The 13,974-nt window shown below is 44.0% G+C and overlaps 1 protein-coding gene across 3 annotated transcripts; it reads right to left on the reverse strand.

The window, feature by feature from the left end:
* Position 1: 1 nt before the first annotated feature.
* On the reverse strand, positions 2-12,546 carry usf1 (upstream transcription factor 1). Of its 3 annotated transcripts, none has more exons than XM_080288779.1 (11): positions 12,279-12,546; positions 11,549-11,610; positions 11,389-11,438; positions 10,459-10,571; positions 10,129-10,242; positions 5,265-5,418; positions 1,588-1,666; positions 1,423-1,481; positions 1,253-1,347; positions 1,049-1,177; positions 2-706 (listed from the first exon to the last, which is right to left on the reverse strand). In XM_080288779.1, the coding sequence occupies exons 2-11, from the start codon at positions 11,554-11,556 to the stop codon at positions 617-619; spliced, it is 891 nt and encodes a 296-aa protein (XP_080144905.1). In that variant the 5' UTR covers positions 11,557-11,610; positions 12,279-12,546; the 3' UTR covers positions 2-616. The 3 variants fall into 3 exon arrangements, with proteins under 3 accessions (XP_080144905.1, XP_026049368.1, XP_026049369.1); XM_026193583.2 differs by having other exon boundaries at positions 1,579-1,666; XM_026193584.2 differs by lacking the exon at positions 12,279-12,546 and having other exon boundaries at positions 11,549-11,822.
* Positions 12,547-13,974: the final 1,428 nt, after the last annotated feature.

Below are 13,974 nucleotides of genomic sequence, written 5' to 3' on the forward strand. Positions count from 1 at the left end.
CTTTTAACCAGTTCATAAGCTTTATTAATCACAGCTGAGAGCGGCTCGTGACATGTAGCATAATATTTGTTTTTATTATAAAGACATACATAACCTACCTACTATGCAATGCCCCCCCCCCCCCTCCCTCCAATTTATTTAGTTAGTTACATTGTTGCAATGTAATAAATGTCCCCAGTGAGGCTTCATGACACATTAAAAATACAAAGCAAAGAGTCAGACTCTTGGATGACAAACTCATAGCATCGACTGATCAAAGTGATAAACAATGTGAACATATGAATGAGTGTGTGTGATACACGGACACAGAAAGGAAAGAAAAGTGAGCTTACTGTACTGGAGGCTAACGATAATGAACAATCATAATGTTTGTGCAGGGAGGCGTTAAATGAGGGCTTCGCTAAATCAATATGATGATTGTACTGTAGATAAAAGAATGCTGTAAAAAGCTCGGAAAACAACATTTAAAGATGTCATTTAGCAAAGAAGTTGGATTTGAATATTAATGACAATATTCACTTCTTTCCCCTGTTTCATGCACACTGATCACAAATGAAGTATCTCCAAAGCATTTCAAGTACTCCTTTGGCCCACGTGTTTGATCACTGCAGGGTTCTCACTGAGGCTCTGTGCTGGACGATCCCACAATGCCGTGCTGTCGCAAGAGGTTCCTCAGGATCTGATTCTTGGACTTCCAGTCTTCCACCTGAGCAAGTACACAGCAGAAATGCAGCAGGCATGAATAAACGGCTTACCCTTGCATCTGGAATAAAACACCATGACTTTATGACGACTGTATTTTGATAGGGGTTACAGTGGAAACTAATAAATCATGAGAAAATGGAGCAGTAATTAGATGTATTCACGTCGTCTTAAAGCCTTTCAGAAAGTGCAGCCTGCCATTCTGTGGGACATGTGGACATTGATCAAATGAAGTATTATATACAGTTGGAATGGAAGCAGTCCTGGTTCAAACTTCAGGTGAATGTTACAAAGCAGCTACAAGTTACTGGGGCGCTGGGCAGCTTTAGTCTTGAAGCAGACACACCTCCTGTCTCAGTAGCTGGTTGTCAACTCTTAGACGATCCAGAACGCCAACGTCCTCCCCAAGCTTCAGGTTGCTCTGTCGCAGCTCCTTTATGTACTCGCAGGCTTTGGACAAGATCCCCCCTTTACTCTGAAACGGGAGTTACGATAAAGCTTCAGCTTCTACTCAAATGGGCTGGAAGCCACCGTGTACCTGAACGCTCACCTGTCCCGTCTTGGTGTAGTCGACGTTACAGTCTGGAATGGCCTTTGACAGCTGCACGATCCAGTTGTTGATCTTGTCCCGGCGCCTCCGCTCAACTGTCGGTGAAACATTTCGCTTATTTACACTGTCACAACAGCCAGATCAAGCTACCGCTGCATGTCTGCGCTCACCTTCGTTGTGCTGGGCTCGCCGTTTCTCATCTCTGGAGGCCCGTGGAGCGTCCTGCTTCCTAGAAAACACGTAACAACAAAGATACTGAGCTGCTTCAGCTAACTGGGAAGTTAAATATCAAGTGCTCTAATTCTGGAGACGTGAGATGGAATTACGCAATGTACGGCTGAGTTCGAGGTGCAATCGTCCTTTGATTGGACCCCGTCAAAACCTCCTGTGGTGACATCATCACATAAAGCTGTCCTGTAAATCAATAAAGCCAGATTCAGAGGACCGGTGTAATCAGATTCATGCTTTTCAAACAGAAAACGATGTGACTGCTGCAGACTGCTGCGTCTTGTTATCTTTGCTCCCTGGAAGTTTCACGTGTGTGCTGGATGTCAAAATGCTGATTGTTCAACTTTGGGGAAGTTAATGAAGTTATGAGTGAAGACCAGTGGACTGGTACTGCTCAGCAGGAAATGAAAGAAGTCCGCAGTGTCTCTCACTGCCTCGCTCTGCATATGCAGCACTCTGAAAAAGTTCTCGCCTCTTCATGATTTATTCTATTTTTGTATATTAGACAAAAATAACCAGAGTAAATACAAAAAGCAGTTTCTAAAGGATAATGTCATTTATGAAGAGAAAAGTCTATCCAGACCTTTTTGCTCAGCACTGTTTTTTATTGTTCAATCATGAACTTTGACCTTAACTGAGACAAGTGAGGCCTGCAGTTGTTCAGGTGGATTTCTGGGTCTTTTGTGAGCTCCTGGATGAGTCACTCTTGGGTTGATCTGAAGAGCCAGCATCTCCTGGGAAGCATAGCTTTCTCCATCCATGGATGATGGCTCTCAGTGTGCACAGGAAGGAGTTATAAAGACATTTCTAAGGATTTCCCAAATCATTAGAAACGTCTTCATAACTCCTTCCTGACTGACAGACGTCAGTGACTTTGTTTCTCAGCTGTTTCTTTAGATTGTGGCACCATGTGCTGCTCTGTTCGATAGTTGGACTGAGCAGGTCTGACTGTGGTTGATTCGTGATGACAGTTACTTTTTCAGAGAGGGGGGAATGGTCTGGATATCGTTTTTTCCAATAAACAATTAAATCATCTTTAAAAAAAATTTTTTTTTAAACTTTGGTTATCTTTGCCCAATATAAAAATTTGTTTAATGATCAGAAACATTTCCGTGTGACAAAGATGCAACAACTAAAATTGGTAAGGGGACAAATTCATGTTCCACAGCACTGTACGCAGACCAGTCGACCGCCTACCACTGGGGGTAGTACATGAATAAAATCACACTAAAACAATGATGTAATCATGAGTAAAATGAACCAGTGGTCATGATGGGACTGAGAGGTCTGAAAATCAAACGTGCTAAAAATGGTGAGAATGTGGCCAGTAGATTTAAATAAGGTGAGGATTTGGATTTTTCTACTTTGTAATTGCACATGAGAAACACTTTATAATGGATAAGACGAAGAATGTGACCTCTTCAGCCTTCTGACTAGGGATGGGTACCGGTGTCGGTAGTAACCAGACCGAAAAGCATTTCGGTGCTTTATTTCGGTGCTTTTTTTTCCTGAGCTGTGATACACTTCTAGCCAATCATTTTACGTTTCCGAGGATAGTAGGCGGGGCCAGGTACGTACGTTCTTTTAGAGCAGAGCTACAGATTAAAAATGTCCAAGGCGAAGCGGTCAAAGTCTGGCTGTACTTCACAGCAAAATATGCAAACACAGCAGCCACAAGTGCTTTAAGCTAGGGCTGCTCGATTATGGCAAAAATGATAATCACGATTATTTTCACTGAAATTGAGATCTCGATTATTTGATGATATTTATTTAACCCTTTAAGACCTACTATGGAACCAAGTCCGCCAGAGCTTATATTATTTTTTTTACATGTTGTAGTGCCATTTATGGGAGCATTTCAAGTTGCTATACAACTGTTATAGCCCATATTTTAATAATATGTATGCATTAAGTCCATAGTAACTACATTAATTGCAAAAAAGTGCAATAAACTACAAAAAAAATTGAAAATCGTTTTTGTTTTTTTTTTACATATATTTCTACTTGGAGAAATTTAAGAGGTTTATCCCTCAAAACTTTAAATGCAAAAAAGTTGCAAAAAATAGTTTACAACAACAGGAAATTTATTTTGAGTGTCTTCATAGTTTTATTTTGGAGATACAGCAATTTTTATATACTGCAGGAAAAACAAAAAACAATCCTATGATGCAAATTTGCAAAGAAAACAGCAGGTGCATCAAAATAAACTATTTTCAGCAGTGCAATTCGAGTTCTAAGCATCCCAGCAACTATTCAGAAAAGTCAAACATGACCAGTATAGGCTTTTAAGGCCTACAAGTAAAAAACTACATTTCCGCGAAAATGACGTCACTTCCGGTTTCGGCAAAGGAAATGGCGGACATGCGACAGTTCGCGCTGACGTCTGTTTCACTGTGGGAAGTGTTACGAACAGCTGATCGGATCGGCAAAGCGTGTTTCTGGAATATTATGTTTTTGTTCCTGCAAGAGCTTTTAATGCAGTTTTTGCAAAGCTTTATGGGGAAGGAAACCGTGACCGAGGACAAGCTGATGGCATAAGTTGTAAGTACAACTCCTCCGGTTTCATATGCAAAACAAATTATTGCGCTAGCTTACACGGTTCAGGTTCTACAGGGATTTAAAAATAGTTACACAACACGGAGCGTGCTGCTCTGACCGGCTTTAAAGGGTTAACAATGACTTTAAAAAATAATATAACATAGTGTGCAACACCACTGAAGTTTTTTTACCTCTCTTTTCAACCAACAGCAGTCACTCTCCTCTCCAAATAACTTCTGCTTAGCTTTCCGAGCTTCCCTCGGGTCCTCTTAATCAGCGGTCTCCAACCTTTTTTGCGCCACGGACGGTTTATGCCCGACAATATTTTCACGGACCGGCCTTTAAGGTGTCGCGGATAAACGAGGGAGGGGCTAATAATCGGCTCAGTCATTTTTAATGATCGTTGAAAGCCCAGATCGTAATCGTGATTAAAATTCGATTAATTGAGCAGCCCTACTTTAAGCTGATACTGTGATACTGTCAAAGGAGGTAACACCTCAAATCCGATGAGACACCTGGCGACGCATAGCGTTTTTTTTTAAAGCCCAGAAATGCGCCGTATTTGATAGCTTGCTGCGAGACCTCACACCGAGCACATCTACTACGGGTGGGTTGCCTGTTATGCAACATCCCCCAAAAACACGAAGAGCAGAGTCCTGGCCCCTAGCCCTGCCAGTGTAGCAGAAATGATGAGGATGATGATGCAGCAACAGCCGTTCTTCTCTGCGTGAGTAGCTTAATGTTGTTCGTGTGTAATTTACGTTGAGTAGGCTAACCACGTTATTACATTAATGCATGTAAGGTGAACTACATGAACCTTCACCCTGGCCAAAAAGGCTAAAATGACCAAAGAAAAAGTGGAAAACAGTTAAACATGAGAGGTTTTGGACAAAGTTTGTGTTTTTTCCATTGTTTAAGCACTGCTTCCAGCCAAGAGTGATACCATATATGCCCCATAGCTGCAGAAAAGGCTAACATTGTTATATTTTTACAAAAAACCAGCTGAACATGAGAGGTTTTTGGACCAATTTTGTGTTCTCCATTCTTTAAGCACCGGTTTGAGCACCGTTTGAGCACCGGCACCGTTTCAAAAGTACCGATTTGGCACCGGTATCGGATAAAACCTAAACGATACCCATCCCTACTTCTGACTCATGGATGTCTTACACGAACTTACTAAGAGCAGTGACAGCGTATTTTTGAAGAGCACACAAACATCCAGGCCTGATGGATACGCAGTGATTACCTGTGGGCGTGGTCTGGCCCAGAAGCGTGTCAGACGCCTGCACGGTGGTTACCATGGTACCAGTGGTGGCATCTGCGATGGTGGCAGGGTAGTAAGTGTACTGTGTCTCAGCGCTGCAATCTCCCTCCAATGCCTCTGACTGTGAGAAGACGGCCTGAACAGTAAAGACAGTAAATATGACTGAAAAATATCCAATCCCACAGACTTCAGTGACTCACATACACAGTGGCACAGCCATAAAGGCTCCTGTGAAACTTCATCAAAGCACACATCTCTTTTGTGAGCCAGCAGTTTAGCTTTTTAGGACGCTCTAAATGATTCAGTTTTTTTACGTCACTGAGCAATGAACCCTGATACAGTTATCTCAGACCCACAGCAGCAGCTCTGAGCACAGAAGCTCCGCCCACCTCCTGCTCAAACCCTCTGCATACAAAGGCCAGCCAATCAGAGAGGGAAGTAAGGGTGCTCGAGCAGCTGGTCTCAGACAGAGGATGACCCTCCACAGGGCGGGTGTTATTAGTATTATTTTGAATTGAATTATGCAGAGCTACCCAGTGACACTCCAGAATAAAACTGTAGATGGAAGTGAACCAAACTGTTTCCTTTAAAGCGACGAGGCGATCGTGGTTCAAGGGGTTGGGACGCTCATAAGATAAGATAAGATAAGATGGAACCTTATTAATCCCTCGGGTGGGTTCCTCTGGGAAATTCGGTTTCCAAAAAGCACAGCACCGACAGAAGTTACAGTTACAGAACGTTTTATATATATATATATATATATATATATATATATATATATATATATATATATTAGAGCTGGGCGATAGAACGATAACGATATGTATCGCGAAATAACTTTTACTCGATAGAGAAATTAAGCTATCGCGATAGACCTCGCCGCTCTTGTCCTCTTAAAAAAAAAAAAAAAAAAAAAAAAGGTCAGCCAATCCAAATGAAGTAGCGCAGAGCCGAACCAATCACAGCCGCAGCGCACGTCGCGTGACTTGTTACATACAGCACAAGTGCCAAGCCGCACGTGTGTTTGTTTGGGAAGCAGCCAGCGGGTAGTGGAGCCAGCGCGTAATGGAGGAAATGAGTGTGCCGACTAGAAAAATCAACCGAGCGTGACCGAAGAGAAAACAGATGATGGTTCCAACGCCGGAGAGATTGTCGAACGGAAGAGCCATAGAAGCTCCGTAGTGTGAAGGTATTTCGGCTATTTCAAGTCTGACAAAAACAGAGTAGCTGCACTGTAAATTGTGCCGAAAGCAAGTCTGGAAATACAATAAACTGGTGCATGCGTCACACTGTGACACGTTATTGTTTCGGTGAAATGAATTTCTACAATACTGTTAATTCTACTCTCTGCAGTGTTTAAATGCTTACATATACACACAGTTACTGTCCCTCCACACATACGACTCGGTTCTGCTTCTATGCCCCAGCTTTGTTTACTTTTTCCCACCGAGGCTTCTAGACTTCTGATTGGCCAACATTTCTGCACGGTTAGGAATCTAGCGCCACCTGCTGCTTTGGCATGTTCATAGCAGCGTTTTCCTTCATTTCTGCCTTTATGTGTGGACGGGATTATTTTTTAAAACGAAAACGGAAAATCTCCGTTTTCAAAAATACCCGTGTACGTGTGGACGTAGCCTCAGTCTCTGACTGGAAGCGCTAATTCGTCATTCGGCTTTTGTCAGACTAAAGTAACTGTTAAAACTGTTTGAAAAGCTCAGCTATACAACAAGGAGAGATTGAGAATTTCCTTTTAGTTCTCAGTTTATTTGATATTGACAAAAGTTAGTCAGTTTTGTCTGTTCTTCTGTAAAACAAACTAAGATTTATTTTTAGAATTAATATTTTGTTTCTAAGTGGAATTGACAATTTAGTCTGTTTCGTTTGTTCTATTTTGAAACTTAAACGCTTTAGCGGCTGCCTTTTGTGTAGTTTGCAATATTTGCCTTTATTTATCTGAAAAAGTCTCATGTTCCTTAAGTACATCTACCCTGTTGAACTTATTATGGGAAATAAATATTTAAAAACAAGCTGCTGATTATTTCACATTTTACTTGTGAGCAACAGCACATTTAAATCTTACAAATATAGTTATTTGGCTTATATCGTGATAGATATCGTTATCACCTGAAATGAAAAAAACATATCGTGATATGAAGAAATCTTATATCGCCCAGCTCTACTAGAACGGTATTCTTATTCAGTTGGCTGTCAGTGTGTTTTGTTTTGTTTTTTGCCTGTCCCGTTTGGCTCTTTTGCCATCAGAATTCTTGTCTAAAGGCAAAGAAAGATGCCCAACGGATTTACTTTACCAAATTGACCATCCCAGCCTTGCCGTAATGGTCTATTTGATTCACCTTTTATTGTTTATTTTATAAATTTTTTATTTTCACTTGCTAGATATGGGACAGACTTGAATGAGGAAAAGAAAAGGGAGAAAGGAAGAGGGAAAGAAAAACAGCGGGGAAGAGGCACAAAAAAAAAATCCATCTATCAATCACCTGGATCACCTGTTAAGAAAGAAAAAAGAAAACAAGCAGAAGAAAACGAGAGCAATACAATGAACAACATCACGATGATCTATGGGAATATGACAGTAAATACTAAAAATTGAACATTATTGTGCAGCACGTAAGATCGACAGCGCACAGCGTGCTTTGAGGTAGGAGCCAAAAAGGGTGTAGTTTGTGGGTGTGATCACCCGTGTGTACACCTGTGAGCACGGACGCGCTTGTTTTTAAAAGGTTCCTTCATGTAATAATCTGCTAGAGGGTGTGGGGGGGCCACAGCCCCGTCCTCCAGGGCATGAAGCAGGTATGGAGGAGATCAAAACTCCAGACATCCAGAGGCCCCCAGAACACAAGAGACCAAGGAAGACCAACAGAGGGGCAGCCGCGCCACTGTCCCAGAAAGAGCTGAGGAGAGTCCCAGATGAGGGGTCACTCAGCAGCCGCGGAGCAGAAGCCAGGGGGAGTTGCAGTGACGCGCCCGTGAGCTCCGCCGGCAGCCAGCCGTGCCTGAGTGACCGAGCCCCAGGCCGAGAGGCCGGGGGCACCCCACCTCCGAAGTGGCCCGAGCGAGCCCCAGGCTCCAGGCCCCGATAAGCGGCCACCAAGGAGTGAGCCGGTGGGTACCTGGACGCCCATCCCCGGACACAAAGAACCACCAACACACCGATGTCTGAGGGAGTCCGCCACCGGCAGGGGAAGTGGTGGTGGGTGGAGATAGGCCTCCAAACCTAGGAGGGCCTGAGATGTCCCCAGAGAGGTGGCGCCTGACACCCAACCTGACATATAGACACAGACATACAGGCACACACAGATACAAACATCCATTCCCTCCCTCATGCTCTCATATGCACTTACTCCACACTCAACCAACGTGGAGACAGACATAAAGAGACGCTGTACACACGATCACACTCCCCAAGCGTACTCTACGAACCGGGTCTAGGTACCCTTGCCCCTGGAGGGGGGAACTGCACCCAGACCCAGGTGGTGTGACCCTTTTCCCTGCGGTGGGGGGAGGCAGACCGCCCCAACTCCGCAGCAGCAGGGAGACCCCACATTCCAGACCCCAGTCGGAGGGCCAACTCCTCCTCCTGGCCCCCCCGCTCCAGCAGGTCGCAGAGAATGGGGGTGAGAGAAGACTCCAAACCTCCCTCCACCCGCTCATTGTAGTGTTGATGCATGTGTGTTCTAAGGTGCATTTAAAACCCAGGAGGGCATGGAGCTACCTGCCAGAGAGCAGCAGGTAAGCGCATAGTCCCTCCTGCTAGCCCTCAATGTCTACGTGTATTTAACCTTGAGAGGTGGGCAACGACGCCAGGGGTGAGGTGTTTAGCTTCGTCCGTCAGATACACAACAAAGCACTATTTTTGGTGGAGCATGCTAGCGGGCCGTCGTTATTACCGTGTTTTTTTTGGAAAATACGGCGCACTTAAAATCAATCCTTTGATTTCTCTGAAAGTCGACAGAGCCCCTTATAATCCCGTGTGCCTTATGTTTGAACTCTGGTTGTGTTTACTGACCTCGAAACGATTTTATGTGCACGGCGCTCGAAAATCTGTCAAATGTTTCAGTACGACTTTGCTAAGCTACGAAGCCGCACCGCTTGATAGATTGTCGGAGCATTGCGGCTATCGTAGGCGGAGCCTCGCGGAGTGATACGTACTGTGCTTCAACATAATGTTACTGTACTGTGTGTGTTTAACCTCTTTTTAAGTTTTGTGGATGTTATACATGGTTATGCTGAGGATATGTCGGCCAGTTTCCACTGAAATGCCTTTTGGTTAAACTGTCAGCGAGGAATTAGCACTGTTACATTTTTATATAACTTTAATGCACATAAAAAACAGCTGCTTGTTTAAGTGAAAATACATTGATGTTTTTTTTGCACTAATAAAGTTGAGGAGTTGTAAAGTATTTTGTCTAGTGTCAATTATATCGTTATCGCAAATTTTCAAATGTATATCGTGATAAATATTTTTGGTCATATCGCCCTGCTCTAATGCTCAGTACTCTACACTGGCTAGATATCGAGCCAGCTGGCCACATGGCTGTGTAACTCATCATAAACACCCACTCCAAAAACACATGGCACAACACAGAAGAGCCACCTCGACTGGACGAGACTCAGCTGTACATCTGCATCTAAAGGTCAAAGGTCACTCTGTTGAGGATGCCAGCGTTCACATTTTGGACAGAGAAGACAGATGGTTTGAAAGAGAACTGTAAGAAGCCATCCATGTGCAGTGTGAAGGACCATCCTTGAACAGAGGCAATGGTTTACGACACCTTTTTCTTCCAACCTCCTAAGATTACAGTTAGCTGTCAGTTATTGTTGGCACCTGTGTGACAGTCTGAGTGGTCGCGGGGAAACCGGCGACCAGGCTGACCGCTGCAGCTCCGTCTGTCTGACCCTCCAACTGGCCATCTGCCACCTGGATCACTCTGTAGGTCACCTGCAACACAACACATTACACTGAGTGCTTGATGTCTCATTACCTCTGAGATGACAGGTAAACCTCAGGAGAACACTCCAATCTACCTGAACTTCTAAGCTGGAACCTGTGCATTTGTGCTTAGGTGAACTACATTCAAATTAGAAGTGTCAGAAAACAAACAGGCAAACAGTGACAGAATGAAAGAAAGTCCTTCCTCTCAGCACTCTGTCCTACCTGTCCACCCGCTCCTTCTGTCTTGAACAGATATTTGATGGGTTGGTCAGTAAAGGTGGCAGCAGACTGAATAGTAGCAATAGCTGCTGGATCCTCAGCGGTAGCTACGGACCCTGAAGAAGCAAACGTATAAAATGTAAGACAGCCCTAGAACCATCAGAAATAAGTCTGAGGACACAGCAGCAGTTTAAAAAGACTGAAACTGTGTTACTTATGATTTGGCTGTCCCACACAACCAGATATGCTCTGGAAGATTACAAAACTGCAAAGACTTAAAGGAAATGTTATAGTAACAACACAATCATGTCGCTCCAGGTCAGCTGAAGTCACTCCTTTATTAATCCATTATTAATGTCATCCCTCTTTGTCTTTCAGTGTATCCTGGAATCACCCTTATTTAAGATAAACTACACAGCTACAATCACATGGAATTCAGGTTAACCAGCTAGCTAAATATTAAGCTTCTCCACAAATCTGTGTGTAAAAAAGGAAACTCACTTCCTTCACCTCCTCCAACCTAAAAGCTCCTTGTATCCATAGCCATGTGCCAGCAGTGAAAATACGTGTGTGCCTGCCTGTTTGATCGGCTCTTAATGAATAATGAAGCAGTTTCACTTAATAACTGCTGGTGAGGACGAGATATCTAGCCAGCTGGCCACATAGCTGTGTAACTCATCATAACTGTCAAAATGAAAGCTCGGTCTGCTTTCAGTTGGGAGATACTGACTGTATCTTTGTCAGCAGCAGGACAAAGGAGACTCCAAGTCCCATCAACTCAACTGTACTCTCAGGCAGAACCGGCCGAGTCTGCATCGGACTGTTTAAAGTACATAGAAGTACCACGGCAGTCCGTTAGTACAGTGTTAATAGGAAACTTTAAAGGCAGTGACACACACACACACACACACACACACAGCTTTTTTTCTTTACCTTCCTCGTTGACGGTAACAGTGCCGTCTTGTTCAGGGCTTTTCTGCTGACTTCGCACGTTGGAAACAGAGGATACATAAATTAGCTCATTCCCCTGTTAAATACAAGTCCTTGACTTTGTCGTAACTGCAACAATGGCGCATTTAAACGCCCCACTCACCTCTTCATTGCTCGGGAAGCTCTTGGACGAGGAGACCGCCTTCACTCGCTCCCACAGCCAGACTGAAACAAGTTCATGAGTTTGACAAAGACGTGGGACAAACTTTGCTCACGACTATAAAATATCGTGTGTCGATATGGTGTCGTTTGAGCGAACACACGCTTAAAGCGGGAGATTGCAGCTAAAACGACATTAGAAAAACGTTGGCGGTAGCTAGCAGTTAATGCCGAAGGAGCAGAAACCGTGCGAACGTCACGGTCTGTGCGCAGGAAACGAGCAGATGTCGCCTTCAAAGTTAAAGCATCAACACTGGTGGCAGCAAACAAGGCAAGTCACTGAAGTGTTCAACGTCGGTGTCTGTTGTAGTCAGTGTTTCCTTTAACACTATAGCACGTTATATCTAGCTTATATTTGTATTTTACTGCTATGACTGAGCGAAGTTTCGACGTGTGCGCCAAATCAGCGCTTTTAATTTGACAGTTCTGGCGGAAATCTAATGTCTCGTTGCGACTCGACGAGGATCCTGTCTTTTCTGTTACATTACCGTACGGCCCCAGCGGTTTTTGCAGATGTTTAACAAAGCACTCCTCTTCCTGCTGCCTCGGTGAAAACAGTGTCTGCCCTCGCTAATAAAGACGACGTTTTTATAAAAAACATTCTAATGTCCAAATTATGCGCTTAGTTCTAAATGATGGCCAAGATATTCCAGACTGAACAAAGATCTACTTACACAGTGGTCCCTCCTCCGATATTTGTCAACAGAGCTGTTTCAGCTTTACGCATGCGCCACAGGAGATCAAGTCGGCTGCTTCCAGATCAGTAACAGCAACAATATACAAATAACTACACTTCCGTTAAAAATGAGTCTATGTTACACAACTTCCAAATATATACTTGCGTCACTATTCAGAGTAAATTGGTACATTTGACTGCATTCACGAAAGAGGACCTCACGGAAGACCTAACGCGTACCAGCTTGACACAGGTAACCTGAAAGTGTGTGCTCTGCGGCCAGGAGGGTTCACTGTTCAGCTCGGATGTCCAGAGCGTGTGGAGGCGTCTGTGGGGTGTCCCTCGGTCACTTCAGTGTTGCCTTTATCTTTCAATGACTTCACTACATCCGCAGAGGGTCAACATTCAAAATAAACAATGACAGAAATCAACATGGGTCTCCAGTATTCTGGCGGAAATGCCGTTTTAGTTGCAATAAAAATGCATTATTATTATTATTATTCTTGTAGTTATTACTCGATGTAATACTAAGCGTGATGCATTATGAACGTGTTCAAACGAAAAAAAATATGAGTGCTCGGGCCAGGCGAGGTAAAAGCGCTAGACAGCGCCCGTGGTTCGAACCCTCTGACGAAGGCTGGAAGAGCTTTTGGATGCTGAGAAGTAACCACTGAGCTAAACTAACGCGGAGGCAGCAGCGGGGAAAGAGCCCTTTAAAGCCGTCTGTCCTGTCGTGTCATATCTGACCGACTTACAACTTAAAACACTCATAAATATCCGATTGCCTGAAGGCCTTATGACATCTTCCACACTATGCACTTGAAAAGGCGATGATCACCTCTTTTATTGAGTGTTTTAATCAACCTTGTGTTCAATCAATCTGTGGTGTTCCCGGTGAAAAATGTTTGTTATGCTAACTTAAGAGCTGCTAAAACAGACCGGTCAATTGTGACCGGGAACACTAGTTAAGCTTAAGGAATCACTTCCTCCTCCACTGTGAGTGGAAGAAAAATAGATGTAAAACACTGGACAGCGCCCGTGGTTCGATCCCTCTGACGAGAGTAAAGCGGTTCAAAGGTGCTGAGAAGTAACCACTGAGCTAAACCAGCGCGGGTGTGCCTGCAGGTAAAGTGCCTTCTAAAGGCTTCTGCCTCCGTGGCGAAGTCGCCAGCTTACAGCGCCACACTGCTTTCAGTGAAAGTTGTGGTGTTTAATGTCGGCGTGGAGGAACAACGAACAGAAAAGAAATCCCAACAAAACCCCAGAGATTCGAAAAAGCGCCTTTTGGAACAGAAGAAGCTGTTCTCAGCACTCCACTCCATTAAAGAAGGGATCGCCAGCTACTGCCCTGCAGCTTTCAGACGCATCCCTACTCCCACACAGCTGAATCACATCTTCAGCATGCCATCAAAGGCCTCGTAACCGGCTATTCATTTGATTCAGGTGTGTTGGAACAAGGATGCATCTAAACGCTGCAGGTCAGTAGGTCTCGAGGACTGGCGAAAGAAATAAAGAAAAGGAAAGAAGCACCGGACACGTCACTGTTACATCCCTAACCCTCCAAAAGCCTTTTTGTAGATGGAGCGGGTAGTAAACAGGATACTTGCTCTTTTGATGAAAAAAACCTACACAAATAAAAACGTTTTCTCCCGTTGGCTTCAAATAATAATAATATTAAAAAAACGTAACGTCCA

Source organism: Astatotilapia calliptera, chromosome 14 (assembly GCF_964374335.1).
Source record: "Astatotilapia calliptera chromosome 14, fAstCal68.1, whole genome shotgun sequence".
Classification (NCBI taxonomy): domain Eukaryota; kingdom Metazoa; phylum Chordata; class Actinopteri; order Cichliformes; family Cichlidae; genus Astatotilapia; species Astatotilapia calliptera.

Coding starts and splice junctions, on each gene's coding strand:
- usf1 (XM_026193583.2), bottom strand. Junction 10,572..11,388: donor TGTTACCGTCAACGAGGAAG/GTAAAGAAAAAA, acceptor TTGCTTCTTCAG/GGTCCGTAGCTACCGCTGAG. Junction 5,419..10,128: donor CCACTCAGACTGTCACACAG/GTGCCAACAATA, acceptor TTTACTGTTCAG/GCCGTCTTCTCACAGTCAGA.